General features: G+C 44.4%; 1 protein-coding gene across 1 annotated transcript in view; it reads left to right on the top strand.

Moving 5' to 3' along the window:
* The window catches only part of LOC138472397 (neutral phospholipase A2 ammodytin I2-like), a 110,161-nt gene that overhangs the window by 48,745 nt on the left and 37,910 nt on the right, over positions 1 to 23,506 (top strand). Inside the window, exons 4-5 of the mRNA XM_069610533.1 lie at positions 13,359 to 13,503; positions 16,748 to 16,854. Of these exons, the coding sequence (XP_069466634.1) occupies positions 13,359 to 13,503; positions 16,748 to 16,854 (252 nt within the window). The remainder of the gene's footprint in view (positions 1 to 13,358; positions 13,504 to 16,747; positions 16,855 to 23,506) is intronic.

The raw sequence follows: 23,506 nt of genomic DNA, 5'->3' as shown, positions 1-23,506 counted from the left end.
TACGCCACCTTTAGTCGGACCTATGTACTCTACATTCTGGTAGACATCTCTACTATCCACTCTCCTTATAGACAAATCACATTTATGTGTTTGTTACTAATGCATTTGAACTTGTGCCTCTCTGCATTTTAATCGACTGCCTTTTTGGCTTCCTCTGCTGAAATCGAATCTAGGTATGTTTGGATTATGTATTTGAACTTGTGCCTCTCTGCATTTTAATCGACTGCCTTTTTGGCTCCCTCTGCTAAAATCGAATATAGGTATGTTTGGATTATGTATTTGAACTTGTGCCTCTCTGCATTTTAATCGACTGCCTTTTTGGCTCCCTCTGCTAAAATCGAATCTAGGTATCTAGGTATCTAAGTATCTGTACCCTAATACACTGCTACCACGGTTACTGCTGCCTTACTTTCTGTGCACGCCACTGCATCTACGGTGGTCACTGTTATTATTGTTTAACATTGTGTGCAATTGCCTACAACAGCACCTCTACCTCAACCACCCTTTTTGTAGTTCTGGCAGGCATCTTCTTTTAGACTGTATTAGGCCAACATGCCCTCCACCCTCACTACTCTGTTTGCAAGAATACTGCCCACCCTACTCTACCTCACACGGCACACCGGTGGGACAGCACCCAATTACCCCACTGCCTCCCTCCACTACCCCAATCTTCACAACACCATGACTATGCCGTCCACTGCTCACCACACCAACCCTTACCTCAACAACCCAGCCTTATGGCTCCAACACTTTGCTTCCACACCTTCACCAAACATACCATGTTCCATCACCCTGAGAAATGCCAGACTTGGCTCGCGACTCACGCATGCCTCCCATCACTCTGTGCATCTTAACAAACAGCCTCTGACCTCCACCGCATCCACACACTTGAAAAACCCATCATCACCTCACCCCAACCTCCCTAACACTAGCAAAATTAAGGGTGCATTAATCAATGTCAGATCACTCACGGCTCACGCTCTAGAAGTGGCTGACCTTATTCTTACCCTCGACCTAGACTTTATGGCTATCACCGAAACTTGGCTTCACGCAGCCTCTGGCCCACTACTCTCCCTTGCCATCCCTCCAGGTTACAACATTATCAGACACGATCGTAACTCTAACCAGTCCAAAGGTGGTAGCATTGCCATCATCCATAGAAATGCTCTAAACTTCCACCTCTCCTCTGTGCATCACTATTCCTCTATGGAAGCACTGACAGCCAAACTAGCCGTCACTCCTAACCACTCTATCACCTTCCATCTACTTTACTGGCCACCTGGGCCGCTATCCACCTTCGCTGAGGACCTCTCCAACATCATCACTCATAACACCAAAACCAAATCCCAAGCCTCGATATTAGGGGACTTTAACCTGGGCCTCACTGATCCCAATGACACTGCTGCCATGACTATTGATAATATGCTTATGAATGCAGGATTCATACAGTTTATCAACCAACCTACCCACGTTAAGGGGAGAACCCTCGACTGGCTAGCCTCCCACAATTGTCCTATCCATATCATCTCTAACCAACAGTATGCATGGACCGACCACAACTTAATTACATTTAACATTCAGTCCACACCTGCCAGCCTCTCTCCTACCATTGCACCGGCTACTGCCACCCGCAATAAACGTGACATCACTTGCGACAGACTCCTCCCCCTCCTCCTCCTGGCTCTCAATGACCAGGTTCACTCATGCTCCGACCCCACGGCTATGGTTGACACCTTTAACCTCGCTATGCAAAAAGCCTTAGATATCATCGCCCCATCCAAATTGAGAAAACCCAAACCTCGAGCCCACCTGAACTCTTGGTTCACACCCCAGCTCAGAAACCTGTGCAAAGAAAAACAAATTGCGGAATCACATTGGAAAAGCAACCAGTCCGCAGCCAACAAATCGTGCCTCCTCCTGGGCACCCTTAACTACAAGGAAGCCATATTCCAGGCTAAAAAAGACACTTACAATAAACGTATCGAACAAGCCAAATCCAACACCAAAGAATTGTTTAGAATCCTAAAAGAACTTGAAACCCCTGTCACTGCACCAGACACTTGCATCAAAGATAGCACTTGGTGTACCAAAATCCAAGAGGCTCTCCTCGGCAAGATTGCCACCCTCCAAATTAAAATCAATAACAAACAATCAAGCCTACAATCCAACCCACAACCCAACCCTATCCCCACCCTAAACCACCCCATCCCAGACTCTCTGACTCCTTTTAGCTTCTCTCCACTCTCCATTTCCGAAGTGGAAAAGATCATCACCAGCCTTAAACCGACCAATTGCCAAGGCGACCTCTGCCCGGCAGCTATAATCAAGGAAGCAGCTCATGACCTTGCGCCATTCATTACTAGGCTCATCAACTCTTCCTTTAGCTCTGGGATCGTACCTGACAATCTAAAGGACGCGTGGGTCATCCCCCTATTGAAAAAACCTACCCTGGACGCTAGTATACCCAGAAACTACAGGCCAATCACCACGGTCCCGTTTTTACTAAAAATCCTGGACCGTGAAGCATATCTACAAATTCAAGATTACCTTGAATCTAACAAACTCTTGGGACTTAGGCAATCTGGGTTCCGGCCACGTCACGGCAATGAAACTGCCCTCATAGATTTAAAAACACAGATTGAAGATCTAAAAGACAAAGGCAAACTTGCTCTCTTACTCCTCTTGGACCTTTCGACGGCCTTTGATCTCGTCAATCATGAAATCCTCTGCCACCGCCTTAAATTAGCTGCACACTTCTCCGATAAAGCTACAACCTGGATTAGCTCCTTTTTAGACAATAGATCTATGCGCGTGTTCTGTCCACTAGCAGCCGCCCCTCCTGCACCTGTCTCCTGTGGCGTGCCACAAGGAACTTGTGTTTCACCCACGTTGTATAACGTGTTCACCAAACCTCTCTTCGATATCTTGGACTATCTGGGTGTCACTTACACCAACTACGCCGATGACACCCAGATACTAATCCCTATCTCAGGTCACTGCACGGCTGACTCCCTCGCTATCAATGTCATCTACCAGGTCATCCAGGCGTGGATGGCTCAACACAGACTCTGTCTTAATGATGAAAAGACTGAGCTCCTTATTCTTGTCTCGCCACAAAAACTTACCAAACTCGACCCTGCGTTCATGTCCTTCATCATCGATGGGAATATTATCCCAACCGCCAAGGACACAAAAACCCTAGGGATCTACATTGACTCGACCCTATCCCTGACCAGGCAAACTAACTCAGTCTCTTCCGCAGCGGCATATACCTGCAAGCTTATTACAGCCTGTCGCCCTTTCCTCTCCGCAACCAATTGTGTCACCCTGGCTAGAACACTTGTATTATCCAAGATTGATTACTGCAATGCACTGTACCTAGGCACCAATTGCTGCAACCTAAACAAGTTGCAAATTGTCCAAAACAATGCGATTAGAGCTGCCCTCAACATTCCCAGGCGCCAACACATATCCGACACCAGACGCAATATTCGCTGGCTCTCAGTCCCACACCGTATCTCCCTGAAAACCCTGGCTCTTACCCACAAATGCCTTCATAACCAAGCTCCCTGCTACCTGGCCAACCGATTTGCCCTCCACAACTCCATTAGACCCCGCAGAATGGCTCATTTAAACTGCCTCGAGGTTCCACGTTTCAATCTCCAAAGATCAGGTGGAATTAGCTTCCCTATCTTGGCAGCTAAACTCTGGAACACGCTTCCTAATGAGCTTAGAGCAGAACCCTCATTCCCGAGATTCAAACACCTTACGAAAACCTGGCTGGCCACCCAGGACATTTAGCTCTGGGTTCTCTGCTTAATTTGTACATGTATATATAATCTGCTTGTCCTCTCATTGCTATTATTATACCTGTAAATTCTGTATTATACTTGTAAACTTTGTAATTATGGTTCTGTCTGTTTTTCCTATGTTGTAACTAAGTGATGCGCCCGGTTGCCCCTGGCCTGGTGTGCTATACAAATAAATAAAATACAAAAATACAAATACAAAGAAGTTGTCTATTTTGATGCTTGTTTATATTAGTTTCTTTGGTCAATCGGGTATTGTCAGAATTTGCTACAAATAGGGCTATCGATTTGGCTATCTCCTCTCTTCTCTGTTCTAACGTGGAGAGTTTTCCAATATCATCTTTTCCCGGAGCAAAGGGTAAGAGCGTATTATTTCGTAAGCTTTGACCAGAGTTTACGTTTCCCAGAACAGATGGAATTAGCGTATTGATTCTTAAGCTACGGCCAGAATTAGTGTTTTGCTGTGAATTGGTGCTTTTTCTCATATTATCAACCTCAACAGTTCATCTATGCAGAGGCTCATAGATGAGATTCGAAGCAGCTTTATCCATTTCATTAGTATTATTTTCTTTGTTCTGTACAAGTTTCTTATTACGTGCTAACGCTGCATATTTTTGGGAAACTGCTTTACTAGCCGTTTGAACCTTAATTTTTGGTAGATTCAAGGAATGTATAAAAAAAACGTGAATCAGATTTTGCCGCTGTTGCTGGCTGTTTGAAATTTTTGCTTTTCTTGCTGCATGGCATCAGAGCTGATTTACCTTTTTTTCTTTTGTTTAGTAAATATAGTAAACGCTGGATTACTTAAATGATTCACAGCCTTTGAGGGTTGAGAAAGTATAGTATCTATTTGCTCGAATTTGTCTTCGTCAGACTTAGTCACACATTTGGAATCTGAGGTTGGTACTTACTCTGTGTGATTGAGTTAATTGGTTGTTGTGCTAACATTTATTTTATTATGCTGATCAATAATAGTGGATTGAACCAGTTGTATAATTGAATTGGTGTTCCTGTAATTTAATATCAAGCCTTTCATTTGAAATAATATTTTGATTTCTCATGTGGTTTTTCAGCAAAAGTTCATGTGAACCCAATATTTGGTCCGTGCAAGTCAAATCATTATTTGAGGTTTCAGCCTTCAATTTGCTTTGCAATTGGTTGTTTGTTTGAATCAGTTGCGAAATTAGTCTAGTCTGTTCATTTAATTTGCTATCAAGGGTTTCATAATGTTTTGCTAGGGAAAATAGGGCTGTATTCATAGCATGTAGGGTGATTTATGCATTGGACGTCATGTTTATATGGTATACACGCATTTCGCCAAATGAAATGTCATCGTGGGACATTTCATCGCTGGAATTCTCATCGCCAGAAACCCTTTTTTTAAAAAGATATTTTTGGGGGGTGTTTTGTGCGGGTTGGGGTATGATTATTAAAGTAGGGGGGACTTGGGGGGAACCCCCCCATAAATAAAAAAAATAAAAAATACAGGGTTTCTGGCGATGAGATTCCGGCGATTAAATGTCCCACGATGACATTTCATTCAGCGAAATCACGTAGAACCGTTTATAGGCGAGGCATTGGAGGGGGCGTAATGTTTTCTTTTCTTTTCCTCAGCGTTGGGTTCGTGAATGAAATCGACAATGCTGAGGAATCATGCACCGAGTTTGAAAACATTACTGGTGATAGTAACAATTCTTCCGCAATCAGAGTAAGAGGCAAAGAATCAGCCGTTCTCTGCGAGATGGCGTTATGCATGTTGGTAACATTAATTGGCAAAGAGGTACTTTCATCCTCACAACTATTTTCTATGTTTGCCAGCCCAGTGATTCTCACAGCTTCAGGTGACTTTAGTATTGAATTTGATTCAGCCTCTGGGTTATGCCTTTGTGCTATAGTGTTACATACATTATTATGTACATGCATACCCATGGTGACTTGCTCGGAGTCTATATCCAACGTATACCCTGCGGCTACAAGCGAGTCAGTTGGCAAATCACTTGGCGTGCATAAATTAATTATCGATGACACATTTTCGAGTTCTTTAGTGTCACCGTCTTTCCTCATATCATTTTAGCTGCAAAGTGAAGGAACAAGAAGTGCTGTGAATACACCTTGCGGGCAAACGGTGTCCTAACAGTATTTACGAATACCACTCGTCAGAGAGATAGCGCAAGCTCTTACACTTGAGCCCACGTTTCGCGTTAATTTTATGGATCGTGCTGTACTTTTAGGAGTTTGCTGTGGTTCTGGGAGTAACTTTACTATTTCAGTCAACAGCGGCATCGCAGTTGATGTGCTGCTGACATATCTTTCGTACTCATTATTCTCAAAGTATATTCAAACGATTTTACAGTAACTGCAAACAACCAAACGCCCTCAGCCCCCCAACCAAACAGCACAACAGCCCTTAAGGAGCACTTCACGAATGCGCATGCGCGTCTGTGCTTTTGAGGTGGTGCTGGGAAAATGGGCAGAGCTTGAGGGCTTTCCCACCTAAAAACAATGAAAAGAAGAATATATCAGTTTTCTAATCTGTATTTAGCATATAGCATTAGTCTCTGCGATGTAAAAAGAATATCTGTTAGTCCATGTGGCCCAATGAACGTCCGTACCAGTAATAAAATGCACAGAGCGCCAGCAGGTAATGACAGCAGTAGAACAGAGTATCCCAGCACAACAGCACTTAGGAAGCACTTCTCGACAATATTATTTTGTCTGATAAAACTCAAAAGGTTTGTCAAGAGCACTGTATTGTCTGAATTCTTATTTAAAAAATAACTTATGTTTAAATCCATTTAAATCTTCAATTTTAATAACTACAACTAGGAGGGTAATACTCAAAAGCTCGTGGATTATGGAGGGAACCAAACTAAAAATAGGCAAGAGCATTGTGTACCTTGGTGATTATATTTCAGGCAGGTTCATGGTCCAGCAAATCTTCTAGGTTAGAGATTAAATTTGCTCTGTTACATGCACTGATGCAGGAATTTTATTTTAAATATTGTAAATACTCTCTGATTCCGTTAAGAACATTTTATGTGGGAACAATCTTGCCCTCTGTTTTATGTGGATTAGAGCTATCCATTTTAGATTGGCACAATATTTGCATCATTGAAGATACAGTTTGGAAGATATTACCTGGCCTTCCGTCTTCACTAACTTTGGTTTTTATTAGGTATGGGTTGTGCATTGAATCATGGCAACATTAAACCGAGTGGAAACAATGTAAATTATTGAGAAAGACTTTAGATCATCCTTCTTATTCATTATTTGTTCATTTGAATTATTTAGAGGAGTCTGGAAATTGTGGCATGTTACTTTATTTATAAAGGAAGGTGACACCATTCTAATTCAAAATAATCTAGGTCGTACTTTGATGTTGGAAAATCCGGTTCTCCTCAAAAATAAAATGAAAAGGTTTAACTGGTCTAAGGATCAGGATTCAATTACAAAACATAAGCCATAAGATACATTTAGTAACATTCATAAACCTTTTGAATGTCTTCCTCAATATGCAAAAATGTTTCATAGTCCGACATTTAGACAGATTTTCATGAAGCTCGTGTCTAATTTATTGGGCACCCTTGAGAGATGGGGCCCTATCAGAAATCTGGCCCCATCTATGAGATGTTGTAGGCTCTGCAAAGGGGTAGGGTCCCACGACACTATAGAACATGTCCTACTTGCTTGTGTTGCCACTTTTAAAGAACAGAGGAAGTTCCTGGGGTGTTATCTTCATTCAGGTAACTCTCTTTGTAGAGAAGATTTTTGGAGAAGAATATTTATTTGGGACTGAAACTTCATTAGTGTGCTGCTTAATACAGATGCACTCTCTTTTAAGTAAACATGTCAATTGCATGTCCAATGTAAGATGCAATTTGATGGCTAAGAGTTTTATTTTTACATAATACTAATTAATTTATTTATGATAGCTGAACCTGTATATTTAACGTTATTGTGATATTGAGTGTTTTCAGTATGCATTTATCTATGAGTCTATTTAATGAAATGGTGGAATGTTAATGTAGGTTCCTAATGTAGTGTTTGGCGGTATGCTGTGTTAAAGTTTTAAAAACTATATACACAATTTAAAAAGATGGGCTAGATCACCGGTCTACAACCTCTAGCTCTCCAGATGGGTTGGACTAAAACTCCCATGACTGTCTGCCATTGACTTTGCTTGCTAGGTCTGATGGGAGCTGTAGTACAAGCTATCTGGAAAGCCAAACGTTGCGGACCCCTGGGCTAGATCAATGTCTTAGAAGTGCAAATGGAGATTCAAGAAATTGCCAACAGGGCTGAATGTTGGCTTAATGGGGTTCTATGTCAGTTGAGATGTTCTCGTAGCAGCGGGCTTGACTGGCTTATTCAGCAGTTAGAGGGTGCAAAGCAGGGTTCAAAAGCTCAGTGACGAGCTGTTCAACTGGTGGCACCAACTCGATTTCATAGCTCCATGCTTGCTCGAATGTGGCTTTGGGTCTGCTGGGTCAAAGCTGCAGCCAGAGGGGCCACTTCCTAGCTTTTCGGTGGTTGATGAGGGGTTATGCTTTGAAGAACAAGGGTCAAAGTGAGTGGGTATTAATGGAAGTAGAGTTCAACTACTTTTATTTGTATTGTTTATATTGAAACTACTTTTTATACCCACTTACAGTTCTTTAGATGTTTCCCCTTTGCGGAAGGATCCAGAGATACCTAGATGTAATCTCTCATCATTAGGAGGGTAGAGTACTGGGTGTAAAGCTAATGGACGGTCTCTATGAATTTGCTCCGTTTCATATCAGCATTCCTCTTCTGTCCAATCAGTCTCTTGCACTTAACAATATAATACCCATGGACCCTTAGCCAGTGCTTTAAGTGGGCCGGGGCCTGCCGGGGCCGGGGCCCGGCAGTCTCCAGAAAGTGGGGCTGAGCCGGGGCCCAGCCGGGGCCCCCCGTCCCACACAACATTAGCGGGATGCATTATCCCGCCGCGGCCGCAGCCGCGACGGGAGATGCGCCCGTCATTATGTCGGCCAAGCTGACAGAAGTGCCAGCCAGCCACAGTGATGCTGAGGCTGGCGGCACTTCTGTCAGTTAGTGTAACTCCCTCTGATGACCCCTCATCAGGGTCATCAGAGGAAGTTACTGTCCCTTTGTTTTCCCTCCCCAGGTCACTGACCCCCGCGGGCTCCGTGATCTAATATGCAGATTAAATCACGGAGCCCGCGGGTTCGCAGAGGGTGAAAGACGCCTCGGGCTCTGTGATCTATGTGCTCTGAGCAGATAGATCACAGAGCCCGAGGTGCCTTTCTCCGTCGGCAAAGCTTTATAAAAGATGCCTTGAACTGTGTACGTTTCAAGCCATCTTTTATAAAGGTAAAAATATTTCTATGTTTATAAAAGACGGCTTGAAACGTGCACAATTTAAGGCATCTTTTATAAAGCTTTGTCGACGGACAAGGCCACCTTGCGGTTTGTTTTGTCCGTCATCAACGCTTTATAAAAGATGCCTTGAATTGGTTACGTGTCAAGCCATCTTTTAGAAACATAGAAACCTGTTTCAAATATCTATGTTTATAAAAGGTGGCTTGAAAAGTATACAACCCATAGTAAGGTAAGCACACAAGTGTGTGTACCTTACTATGGTTTGTGCACTTTTCAAGCCACCTTTTATAAACATAGAAATATGTAACATTGCTATGTTTATAAAATATGGCTTGAAAAGTACACACACCATAGTAGTACGCATACAAACATATAAATGCTCACATACATTTATATATTTGTTTGCGCACCTTACTATGATTTGTGCACTTTTAGGCCACACCCACAATGAAAGCCACGCCCCCAAACAAGGGCCCCCCCTCAATTTCTTACCCCACTTAAAGCACTGCCCTTAGCACACTATACACAAACATAACAAATCTGAAAAGAACTGTTCCCTTTGAGATGAAAGCATAACTCTTTAGTTTACTGGATATGCACTTTTAAGATAATTATTTCACTTGACCACTGACTGAGAAGGTAAGCACTAAAACAATGTGCAAGAACATCACTACTACTATATAGCATGTCTTTATTGCTCCTGTGTGAGCGTGTACCGGACGGCACAGAGAGTTTACAGTGAAGGAGAACGTTTCCATCACATTTTGCATTCGATTATATCATCTTAAAAGCAGTGTCAGAATCTTAAGTGGACAAAAAAAATGGAAGTTCATTTTGTAAACAATCGTAAATTGCATGGAGGATACTAACGTGCAAATAAGTCCCCTCAGTGCAATCTTAATCATTTGCACTGTGCAGTGCAAAACAAAGGTGTAAACGCAGGCGTAAATGCCTCCATGTCTATGGAATCCATTTGCTTTTTGCTGGTGTGATAAGCAGGCGGATACCAGAGGAACCCAATGGTTTTACGCCTGCATGAAAATGTCATGCTGGTGTAAAACAAGTGCTTTTTGGTAAGGGAGTGGGAAAGCAAGGCAGAAATATAACTCCCTTTCTTCCTCCCTTCTTCAAAAACCACAAAAATGCTCCAAAGAGTGAACAATGGTATTAAAACACACATAATGCCTTTACATTTTACTTTTATTTACGGCTCTGAGGAATTGCAAAATGTGCTCCATAGCAAAGTTCGTATATCTATGTATCCCTTGGAAGCTATTTTTTCTGACTCCAAGGTGTGCCCATTTATTGCTCATGTAAATTACAATTCTGGAGTGCGTTTTGTGGGACAAATGTAACATGCTACCGGGCAATATAAACTGACATACCTTTGGGATCGACATACAAAATACAAATATAATCCCCACTCATCTATCTGAAACCGCCCTCCAGTACATTTTCCCTTCCCCTTCAGTCGCCTCAATATTTGTTCTCCTGATTTACACAGTCCTGACTATGATTTACTTAAAATGACAGCCATTGGAGAATCCGGCTATCCCTGCTACGAAAGCGTTCAATAAACAGTAAAATGTGTCACATTCTTGGACTCTTCCATTTTTGAGTGTGGGGGATTTCCTCAGGCCCAGTTCCTCATGCTTGTAATCGGGGAGATTGACAATCCCTTGTCTTACTTCAATACATTAATAAAATAGCCACATAAAATGAAAATTTGGAACTGGATGCCCCAGTTCTGCGAAGGAAGGAATCCTGCTATATGCTGATAATAAAGTATTGATAAGCAAGACAAAGTTTGGTACCCAAAAGTCTTTGAATTCATTGGCAGCTCTTTCTTCAAGAATGGGGCTATAGATTATTTTCTAACCCCATTCAGATGGATATAGCAATCCAGCAATCAAACTCCCTCAACCGTCCTGCCTGACCGGTCCGTGGTATCACCACCCCCCTCAGTCCTCACCAATGTTTGTAATTTTGCCCTTACCCACTTTAATATGTCAGACCTCCAACCAGCGAATGCTGGGCCAAAGGGACTATACCACATCATGCCTATGCACCGTTTAGCTAAGATCAATGCCAAATCAATCATTCTATTAACCTGTTTCATTGACTTGCATCTAGGAAATAGCCCCAATATGAACATAGCTGGAGACCATATTCGCTGTGTAGACCCTATGTCATGGATCTTTGCTATCACTGCATTCCTAAAACAATTCAACTTTGGGCATTGCCATACCATATGGAGGAAAGTTGGTTGTAAAGAGCCACATTTGGGACATGCATTGGGCCTCAAGGGGTTTATTATATGTAGACTGGCAGTTGTTAAATCGGTTCTTTATGAGCCTTAGATTGGCGTACATGAGCAGATCCGGTGCTATTGGTCTTCATGGAACGTCAAGTGCAAGTCACTATCCGAATCTTTCAACACCTTGAATTCACCCCTCTTTCTATTTACCAATAGTATTTTGTAAATTGTAGTAATAGGGGGAGCCACCATCAGCGGGTGTACGATCAGAGTTCCATTGAATCTGGCAGCGCATTGTTTCTTCGGATCAAAAGATCCTCTGGGAGCCGAGCAGGATTACATCTGCTCGCTCCGACAGCTAAGCCACGCCCCAAGGAGTCCACATAGATGATAGTGGTCGGTGGGGTAAACAGATCAATAAGTCTCTGTTAAAATTCACGACACAAGCGAAAGCAGTTCAATGTTTCCCGAAACAGTACGGAGGTCAAGCAATCTCCCAACCTTTAGCGATCTTGAGGGCGTGCGCAAACTCCTCTGAGCTCTATAGCTGAGATCTGGGGGCACTCAGACTGCAGGGAGATGGGTATCTTGAAGAAGATCCTCACTTCACCTAAAAGCACGCTTTCTTTTGCTCGCTGATTAGAACAAAGGGTTAACGGGGTAGTGTATGAAGCAAAGCTAAAACCCTGGGTGTACTGGTCCAAGATCATGACCTCTGATTTATTAGTATCCTACAGATCAGCTCTAGGGGATGTCCTTGCACAACGTGGTTCAAAAAAACATCCTTGGGCCCAATATGTTCATGAGTTAAGTACCCAACTGGATTCAGGCCTAACGGGCAACATCCCAAATGCAGCGAACGCATGTCTAAAGCAAATATTACACAGAAATATAAGGATGGGTACTATTGGTACTATGCATCATAAATATCTGCCACTGGTATAACAGAGAGATAACAGAGAGATATATGTCTTTCAAATTACATTTTGGTTTAGAAAGGTATCTCAACTTTCTGGAGGATAGAGAAACATAAATACGCTGAGATTGGGCGTTCTGCCACTAGCGATTGTTACAGAATAATGGTGTTCAGTTAATATGGACAGATGTAAGATATGCCAAATAGTGAGGGAAGAAGGATTGTACATTCTAATATGCTGTCCTTATATGACGTGACAGAAGATCGATACAACACATCAAGTTATCCAGACTTTTAAGTGTACTCAAAACAATTAAGCATTATGTGCTCAGAGTCCATACCTGAAGAAAGCCTGGCGAATACGAAAAAATATATATGGTATATGGAAAATATATGCTATATGGAAAATATATGGGTTTTTGAAACTGCAATCACAAAATTTAGTTAGGAAGCTTTTCAGTTCTTATTTTTAAAATGTTTATTTATGAAATATGATATTATGTAAGTAGTTATATTTTGTAGGTGTTTCAAATTGATAGAATGTGTTTTTAATATGTTGATTTTATGGTTTTTGATACCAAAATAAATCCATTGCTGAGCAAGTGACTAACTGTCTAGAATAGGGAAAGTTTTAAACTCCCAGAGGGAGGTTAGTGAGATATGGCCCAGTGCCTTTAAGTCAACCTCGGTTTATTTAGTGATTAACATACTGAGGGTGAAACAATCGCTATATAATAACCCAGGGCTAAGGACAGGACGTCTGGGCTAAGATCGAGGTCACTTCCAATGAGAGAGGGAGGGAGGGACAGCCATAGAGCCCATCAATAAAAACAATTGATTCTTCAAATATCACAGATGTACTTAGAAATATTGCTGATAATGGCAGTATTTGTAATGAGTCCTCAGACTTTGCCAATAGTGGAACTTTGGGTAATGCATAACACGGGTGGACCTTCAATCTGGTAGCCCATGCCGCACCATGCTCAATAATCATATTCTCTTCATCATGCAGCTGTGACTCCGATCTGGGCAAGCCTTGTCAACTTCATCGTAATGATCCAGCAGACCTCAAAGAAGTATTCCGCAAGCGACTACAATGGATATGGATGCTACTGCGGGCTTGGCGGCAAAGGGCAGCCCCTTGACGCCACAGACTGGTAATTCTATCTAACTTTTGTTGTCAAGCATATCTTAGTGAGGCTTTTGGGCTGCACCACACAAGGCCCCTGCATCTGAAGAGAATCGTGGAGCCATTTTTGGTTAGGCTGAGATTCGTGTAAATTGAGTGTCTACGATAATGAGTATATACTCCCTCTTCCACTTTCTGTGCTTGCTTGAACCTTCCTTATGTTCTGAATATGATCTGCCAAAGTAACATTAGACCAGGGCAAATGAATTGCATGAAACATATTTAAATAGAGCATGACACTTCAGGGGTCTGGTGGACTTATACCCTGAGTGTGAGTGTGGCACGTCTGCGACAAAACCGCAGTTCATTGTGCAAAAGTACATACATGGGGCTGTGCCTTTCCCTTTTTTGAGGCACAGGGATCAGGCATTTATAACTGAGGCACGCAGAGCCCTGGCATCATCCTTGAGGGATTGGCAAAAACTGAGCTTCTTTTCAAACATTGGACACCCACAAGGCTGACCACTATTTGGATGCCAGAGCTAATGTGATGACACCAGCTCTGGAGTTCTTTGAGATGACCTTGTGGTTGATGTCACCTATTCTTCACTTAGAGCAAAGGGCTAAAACCACCTCTAAGGTAGGACCGGTGAGGGGAGGTGTAGGTCTGGGTAATGTATGCATAATACCCATCAATAGTGTCATTGAATGTGATGGTGGAGGTGGATAATGTGAAGCAGTGGTTTCTGCCACTACTGTACATTTCTTTGATGTGTGAATGTGGGCCTCAGGCATGTGCACTTTCACCACACTTCAAATGCCCCCACATAAAAGTGTTTTCTCTGTATTGGTGTAAGGATGCAAAGGCTGTGGGTAAAGGGGGTACACCATTTTCACAAGAAGGCCAGCCAGTGCGTGGAGTTGGACAGAAGCAGTGGGCTTGGATGACTTAGCAGTGTGTGGGGATTCAGCTTGAGACACTTTTGGGGTGGGGGAGTGGAATTCAATGCATGCATCTAGGTGTGCCCTTTGTGCATGGAGGGCACTTGGTTGAGATAGGTATACCACATGCTGGGTCAGAGGATGACACTGTGTTTAACATGCCTTGCCCTAAATGCAATGGATGGAAGGCAGTGGGTTAAGCTATTTCTCTGCATGCGGCGGTGGGTGGCGGTGGGTGCAGCAAGGCATACTCTTTGTGACATCATTGGGAAGTTCCACTAAGTTTGCTCTGTGTGTTTGCAAGGCAGTGGGCTCCTCTTGTTCTGCCATGATTGTATAGGGTTTCGGGTGATGGGTTCATCTGGGTATGGCCTGTGTAAAGTGGTAAGTGGGGTCCACTTCAGCTTGGCGTGCTGGTGGGGGAGGGTGTAGGGTAGTGTTTCCCGGTAGTGGCCGTATGTCTGTGGTGCGTGGAAAGTGATGGGTACAGCAGGTTGCCTGAGGGCGTATGTTGTGTATGAAGTACAAACATTGGGTTACTTTAGGCGTTTCCTGTGTAGGTTGAATGGACAGTAGTATGTGGCCTGTGTGGAGCAGATCACAAGCAATGGGTTTAGCGTGATGTGCCTTTGTGAAGTGGTTGCAAGTTAGTTGAATCAGCTGGTTGTGCTCCGTTTCTGATAAACAGATTTTAGTGGCTTCAACTAGATGTCCCCTGAGTGGGGTGGGCCCAGAGCAATTGCCAGTGGTTTACATTAATTCGAAACCTTCCACCCATCACTTTTGTGGTCAGTTTGTTTCTCCTTGTGAGAGAGGGTATGCCCAGACGTGGGTCCCTTGCTCGCTGCGCCACAGGGAACCAGGCTGCACCTCACTGAGGAGGTCCAACAAGGCCGAAACATGTCTGGGGTTGCTGGGTTTTCTGTGCAGAGGGGACCTGGCCTAGCAGTTCGGGCTGGGCTGCTACCTTCGGTGGCGGCAGCTGCTGACTGATTTGCACATGGCTGGTCCCCTTTTGCAATGGCGCAGACGGGCTAAAAAACGGTGGTGTGGAAGGTTGATCCAGATTGCCAGTGGTTTAGATTAATTCGAAACCTTCCACCCATCACTTTTGTGGTCACCCTGAGTGGGGTGGAGCACATTTTCCTAAGTAGGGCTTTTTGTCTTGGGGTTTATAGTGATTGCATCGAATGCCAAAGCATTGAATGCCTTAGCATCTAAAAAAAAGCAACAAAAAAAAACATCGAATGCATTTTTTTTATGGGGTCCCCCCAACCTCTGCTTTTTTACCCCATAAAACCCATTAAAATGAAAATAAAACCTTTTACTTTGAAATAAATGCATTCAATGCTTTTTTTTTAAGCATTTTTTCCGATGCTTTTGGCATTCAATGCTTTGTATTTGATGCAATGACTGGATACCCCCCAACTCACTCCACACAAAGACAGGTATATTGCATCGAATACAAAGCATTGAATGCCAAAAGAATCGGAAAAAATGCAGCGGAAAAAAAGCATTGAATGCATTTATTTCAAAGGTAAAGGTTTTATTTTAATTTTAATTGGTTTTAAGGGGTAAAAAAGGAGGGTAGAGGGGGAGCTCCCTTAAAAAAATGCATTTGATGTTTTTTTTTCGTTGCTTTTTTTTAGATGCTAAGGCATTCGATGCTTTGGCATTCGATGCAATCACTATAAACCGTTGGGGGTAGTGGGTTCCTGGGTTTAGTGGAAGACCTTTGGTTTAGCTCAGTGAGCACTCGGTGGGATTGTTGAAAGGTGACTTATTCAATTTGTTCACTTGCATTTGACGTTGTGTGCAGGGCAGTAGGTTTAACAAGATATGTGTTTTAGTTCGTTGATGTAGAGTAGTAGATACAGCTGAGGTTTTTTCTAAGGCAGTGAGTTTAACTGACTGTGCTCTGCATGGGTAGAGGGAGCGGTGTTCAGCCCAGGGTGGGCGTTGGAGCTGGGAAGTCTTTGTGCTGGATGTGCTCCGTGCGGGCAAGGTTAGAGGGTAAGTCATAGACAGCTAGGTGTGCCTTGTGCTGTGAGAGAGAAGGTAAGTACATGGGTCTGGTTCTCCAGCAAATGGAGCAGGTGAAAGGCAGGAGGTGCATTTGGGTGCAGGGCGGCAAATGAGTTGTACTGTATGAGATCTGTGCAGATGAATGGCAGTGCATGCAGTGAGGTGGTCCTTGGTTGGGTGAGAGCGGTGGATTCCTTGCAGTGGTGTGGGAGTTAGCCCGGAAGGAGCTGGGTGGCGCTCGGCCTGGGTTTTGAGCAGACGTGAGCATAACGGCTGACCCTTCCTCTGTGAATCTTCCACTGAAGGTGCTGCAGAATACACGACGGCTGCTATGAGGTTGCACTGGTGAATAAGTGTTATCCCTACTGTGACACGTATCTACACACGGTGACCAACGGCCAAGTGACCTGTCGTAAGTACAACCCACACTGTGTCTGTTGGCGCATTTCTATTTCATTTCTTGTCTGATCCCTGAGGAAGAGCTCCTAAGGTGTACTGTTGTTAAGTGAGGAGTTCTGTGATCTAGGTTCCTTCTCTGGGTGCGAGGTGTAGGATGTGAATGCAAGGCAATGTGTAAGCCAAAGCCCCCATACTTCATGAGCAGAGATCACTGCAACCAAGCATTGAAGAACCCAATTGAGGATCGAGTTCTAAAGACAAAGTCCCCACTATGAACTGACGTCCTTCACCCAATTCCCCTTTCATCTATATTAATGGGGAATTCTTCTACTTGTGATGGCACGGCAGGGGCCATGCTCTGTCTCTTCGGGAAATTTGAAGTCTGGGCACACACGCTGCCTGGATCCAACTCGACCATTACTGACAATATGTAAGCCAGCTTTTAGGGCTTCAGACCACTCAGTCCACTCAATTATTGTATAGTCAAGTAGACATTAAAGACACAAAAACAAAAACAAAACATGAAAGCAATCAACATATGAGCACATAGTCCATAGAGCAGAGTTTCCATGGCACATCAACCAGCCTTAAATCCTGAAATCTTCCACGTCACTAACTGATAAATACTCACACGGAAACAGACACACTGCCAATGATGACACCTGGTGGAACAGAATAACAGGGCCCCCTAGCAGTCTCCCCTTGTACATAGCAGGCCAGGCTGGTATTCTCAATCTTGTCCCTCTTCTGTACACGCTCTCCAAATGTCGGTGGGTATTGCAAAAGCTACGGTTGGGGAGTCTAACGTCTCTGTCCTTGAGCATTTTGTAGTAGGGGCAAAGGAAAAGAACATTGATAATTGTTTGTTTCACGCAATCTCCGGTTACAGTTGCCAGGGCAAGTTCCTCACACACTTAAGTCCATGCCCACAGAATGATTTCAGGGATAGGATTCCCAGCCTGAACTTCCTGTATGGGGTTTGCTTTTCTGTATTTGGCATAGATTCCGGTGTTCCTGATTGGCTTCCGGGAGCAATACACAGGGAACCTCAGATTAGTGGAAACCATTGTTAGAATGTCATCGTCCACAAAACCGTAGTACACTCCTGAATGTCCATCCTATTCACCCGCTAGATATGGTCTGGTGGATCTCAGAGCTCTAGTGTTTTCTCTCGGTCGGAGCTCAGGATTTGAGAATGCTGACCTTGATGACCCACTTTCTCAGATCCCAAAAGGGCCTGATTACAGTGATTGGATGCGCGGTACCCTATGCCATTGTACTTTTTCTTTCAGCTCGAGTCATCATAAATCAACATCAATTTTGAGGATGTCTTTGGTGCTTTGGTTTATCTGAAATATGACACTTTCATTAAAGGAAGTGTAAGAGTATTTTTTTCCCTCAGCCTACCTACTCTGACGACTAGTTCCTCTGCGTTATGGTGTTGAAAAGGCAGTTCACTCTGGCATTCCAAAGGAGAAAAAGGCCTCGGAAAATCTTTTACCGTCAAGGCAGCCAAATTATGGAACCTCGTGCCAACCACTTTGACGCAACCTAAAAACCTTTCAGAAAGCACTGAAAACTTATTGTTAAGTTGGGTCCCTGGCCAATAATGACACTGACATCATTGCAGGAGCAATCAACTTCTTTACTGTGCTCCATGTACATCATACAGGTAAGTACAAAGGGACAGTAACATCCACAGGCATCCTCTCTCAGTCACCCCATCATCTCAAGTGACATTCAAGGAACCACTCATAACATAACTTTCTCTCACTCAGCATTCCACATCAGTCACTCACAGCATTCCATCCATACAAAGCAGAGTGCAGGTAAAGCTCAATCACAACATATCTCCCCTCCCCCCTCTACCAACACAAAACAACGCCCACAAAGCAAGGGGCACACAGTCTCATAAACCTTTCTTACATGTTATTAACTGATGCACTAAACTGTGCATTTTAACACATTTTACTCTTATCGTGTTGTCCATAAAGTTCAACCTGGAAATTAAAAGTTAATACAACCTACTTCACAACATGCTGTCCACTGACAGTGCACACTCCCTAAGTTCTGCTAAAAGTCCACCTGTGAAAGGAAAATATTAAGACATTGCTCTAAACATCTCTTTGCAAATAATAATTAATTGCACTCTAAACTTACTTAAGCAAGCACACTCAGAATGCACCCCAACTCAACCTAACATAGGCCACGACTTCATACCCAACACTCATCCTCACCTCACTATCAAACACTTCCAGTAGCATCTGCTTGCAACACCACCACCCGGCAGCACCTCACTGCTCAATACCCAGGACCCACCCGGCCATCCTGAAAACCGCAGCACCTCACTGTTCAATACCCAGGACCCACGACCCACCCGGCCATCCTGAAAACCACAGCACCTCACTGCTCAATACCCAGGACCCACCCGGCCATCCTGAAAACCACAGCACCTCACTGCTCAATACCCAGGACCCACCCGGCCATCCTGAAAACCGCAGCACCTCACTGCTCAATACCCAGGACCCACCCGGCCATCCTGAAAACCACAGCACCTCACTGCTCAATACCCAGGACACACGCATCCATCCGGAAAACCGCAGCACCTCACTCTGCATCACACTGCAGCACCTCACTGCAGCACCTCACTACATGCAGCACCAAACACTCTCCAAAAGGCCTCATATATGTAGCAACAATAATAATACCAGCCCAAAAATCAATGTAAAACTCCGAGACACAACTCAGTATGCCGATTGCCATAAACTTCCACATGGCACTCAATCTCGCCTTGATCGCTGCTCTTCTTGCCAGTATCAGATACAGTTCAGTACCTCCAGGGAACGTGGCCCAGTCTGTCCCCTGACCACTTGTTACCCTCTTGGAAAAAGTGATCCCTTCTCTGTGGGTAGAACCACATCATTCTCTTCAATGGCATCTCTCCGTCTTGCCATGATATGATATGATATGGTATTTGTAACGCGCCTATACACAAGTGTTTCAAGGCGCGAATGTATCACGCAGCCGTGCACCGCGTTTTGCACCTTTCCCTTGCCGCTGGCTCCCCTTCCATATTAACACGCCGTGCCATCTCAAATGGTAACTCACTGCCCCTTCCTCCTTCGCCGCGGCACAGAAGAAACAGCTTTAAGCCAGTTATGTTCCACGAACGTAACATGAACGGGAACGGCAAACACGTCGGAACGTCGCAGGGTCCTTTAATTTTTGTTTTCTTCTTCAAAGTTCAGTGGGAGCGAATGTTAATAACAGTGACGACTTCACTACACCGGAGCGATCGACAACTCCCCCAACATTCCCTTCGACGTCATCACTTTAGATGAACCACATGGGAGGACAGAGCACTCTGCCCCAACGGTCCCCACAATCGGACCTGTAGAACTGCAGCTGGACTCCACGTCCCAGACACAACGCAAGCACAACAGTGCCCCGCCTCCAATTCTCTTTAACAATACAAACAATGCCACCTCGCAGTTCACACCATCTGCTCCAGTGCTGACAGGTAAGGGATACTGCTCCACTGCCATAAGAGTCAGACACTCAGCTAATTTCAGCTGCCCTCAGCATTGCCACTCCCCCCTGCTCTGTTGCTATAACAAAGGGCACGCCCTTCGGTACTCAAGGGCACCTCTTGCCTTTAAAATCGCCAAAGCTACAACAGCTCTCCACTTTTTCTCCTGTGCAAAGTCAGTGAGCCTCAGGCCCCTCCAATGCTCTGAAACGGGCTCCGAGCCCCTGCAATACTCTATAACAGGCTCCTAGCCCCACAATTATCTTCTTCTCCACTCTTTAAGGAACTCACTGTCCTATGGCAACTTGCTGGCTCTTGGCCCTGGAAAATCCTTTGTCTGCTCACTGGCATTCCTCGCTTGCCCTTGGCCCTGGCTCTTCTTCAATACTTTAATAGCTGGGCCTCACTTGCCCCCACTGCAGCTTGCAGCGCTCCTACCTGAGAGAGGATCTTCTCAGCGTTTGGTGGGCAGTGGATGTCCCCTTCGTGGTGCTGTCCCCCCAGCACAGCCAGCATCCTCATTGCCAATGTTAAGTTGGGTCCCTGGCCAATAATGACACTGACATCATTGCAGGAGAAATCAACTTCTTTACTGTGCTCCATGTACATCATACAGGTAAGTACAAAGGGACAGGAACATCCACCGGCATCCTCTCTCAGTCACCCCATCATCTCAAGTGACATTCAAGGAACCACTCATAACATAACTCTCTCTCACTCAGCATTCCACATCAGTCACTCACAGCATTCCATCCATACATAGCAGAGTGCAGGTAAAGCTCAATCACAACACTCATCTGTTTAGGTAAATCCCCCCGCCCCCACACTGAGCCATCTTGAACCCATCCATCATGTACAGTGTTAAATAGATTCTCTTGTGTGTTTTTGTTACAGCGCCCGATGTCCGTGGGCTTTTGGCGCTTTAGAAATACATAAATAAATAAAAAATAAATCGAATCCACTGGAGTTGATGCTTGGAGGCTTCCGTTGGCCTCCCTCATTTGGTGCTGATCCAGGTTTTGACACAGGGTTTTCCTCATGAGCAGAATAGTCTTGCCATGTTTGAAAGTACCATGTGATGTGTCTAATAGCAGATATTTCCCTAGAGTGCTCCCAAAAACGAGATTAACGGCACGAGGGGTTGGCGCACCCTTCCACAAGGATTCCTCCCATGGTGGCCATCAAGTTGTATCTTCTGTTGGTCTACAAGCACCACGAGCATAGCACCCCAGTTCAAAAAAGGAGGCAGCCACTTGGTCCCGATCACTGCTATCAATAACGTAGGGAAGCAGCTATAGGCACGCGCATGGTAGCATGCCAGACATCTCTGGACAAATCCTGAGCGTGACTGTTCATTGTAATTGAGAATTTTTTGTGGAGATAATCGAATACTCTGGATAAAGGCCTTTCAATTGGGTATTTTCTTGACTCACCAATGAATCCTAGAGACAGATTTCACCAGGAGGAGCATGCCTACTGATATTCTCAGATTAAATGAGCGTCTAGTCTCCAGAACACTGTGTGAAAAGAGGCTGAGCTTTCGGAGGAGGTCTTCCAGTACCCGACAGACGAATTTGCTTACGGCTGCAGAGGAGCTGTGCCTAAAGGGACATTGCGAAAGCGTACATCTCTACTGGAGCCTCTCTGGTCCTGGTAGTACCACATGCGTCAGTGCGGATTACGTTGCCTGCACCACATACCTCAGCCAGACCCTCTCTTGCGGTTTCCAATGTACTTTGACACTTAGTTTTAGCATGCCTGGTACTGGGCAGTCACTTCATTCTCTCACCCAGGATTCCATTCCCTTGTAGACGGGGGATAGGAGGAGTGCTTCCTTGGTGGTTTGATTTCCCTAAACACACACAAGAGTTTGACTTACCCACATGGGCATCTGTAGCCAATCAAACGTGCCTTTAGCATGCACCATGTTATTTTCTTGCCCAAAATTGAACTCTATTTTGATCACAAAATATTGACATTAAAGGGATGGTCTAGTAAAAATGTTTATTTAAAAAATAGATAGGCCACATAAAAAAAAATACTAGCATCCTCAGTTTTAAAACTTCCTATGTAAAATTTTGAGTTATTCAAGCTCAAAATTCGAAAAAGCAAGCACAGGGGCGCAGCCATTTTGTGAAATGGAGGCCCTCCTGTGCTGGCTTTTGCTTTTGCGGCACTAATGAAGGAAAAGCCAGCCAGCTGTAGTAAACAAAGTCTACCGCTGGGTAGCTTTCCCTTCATTAGTGCCGGGACTCGGAGGACGCGGACCGGAGACCAGAGTAGGAAAGCTGCAGCTGAATCTCGGTAAGTGCTATTTTTTTTTTTACAAAAAATAAGCACTAGCTGCGTTTTTTTTTCTAAGTTTTCCGGGCTGGAGGAGCCCGGAAAACTTAGAAATAAAACTGCAGCTTTAAAAACGTATTTATGTTTGCGGTCGCTTTTGAAGCGACCGCAAACATAAATACAACGTTATTGTGTTGGAAAACGCTGCGTTTTTTCTTTCCAAGTTTCTCAGGCTCCTCCGGCTCGGAGGAGCCTGAGAAACTTGGAAAGAAAAACCGCTGCGTTTTCCAACACAACCGCGTGTTTGTTTCTGCCTGCTGTGGCTTTCACTTTGGGTCTCCGGTGCTCCCATGAGCCCGAGAGCCCCAAATGCGGGGAGCCCGAGAGCCCCAAATGGTAAAGCAGATTCAGGCAGACAGAACGCGGTTGTTTTCCGCAATGCCGCGTTGTGTCTGCCTGAATCTGCTTTTCCATTTGGAGCTCTCGGGCTCCCCGTGGGGATGTCTACACCAGGAATTGGGTTGCATCACCTCAAGTGAGTGTGTTTAGGTGGATCTGCGTGAAATGACCGAGTTGAAAAATCTGACTACCAAAAGTCAGTTTCCCCCCCATTTGTTCGCTTATATATATGTGGGGGAAGACCCCTCACAGCCCCCCCACCTTACGCCTATACATTTTGTATTAACTTTACCCCCCACATATACATATGTGAACAAAAAGACTTTTGGTACTCAGTCCTTTTGACCGTGGTCATTTTGGCCTAACCCGTTTAGGCGCATATACAAGCCACGCACACTGCAGGCAAGGCAGAGAGTGTGCCAGTAGTTTTAGGTATAGCACAGTTCCTACAGGT

Source organism: Ambystoma mexicanum, chromosome 8 (assembly GCF_040938575.1).
Source record: "Ambystoma mexicanum isolate Mex_15411 chromosome 8, UKY_AmexF1_1, whole genome shotgun sequence".
In the NCBI taxonomy this organism is placed as follows: domain Eukaryota; kingdom Metazoa; phylum Chordata; class Amphibia; order Caudata; family Ambystomatidae; genus Ambystoma; species Ambystoma mexicanum.
Note: the sequence above shows the minus strand (reverse complement) of the source record. Positions and strands in the feature narration are given on the sequence as shown.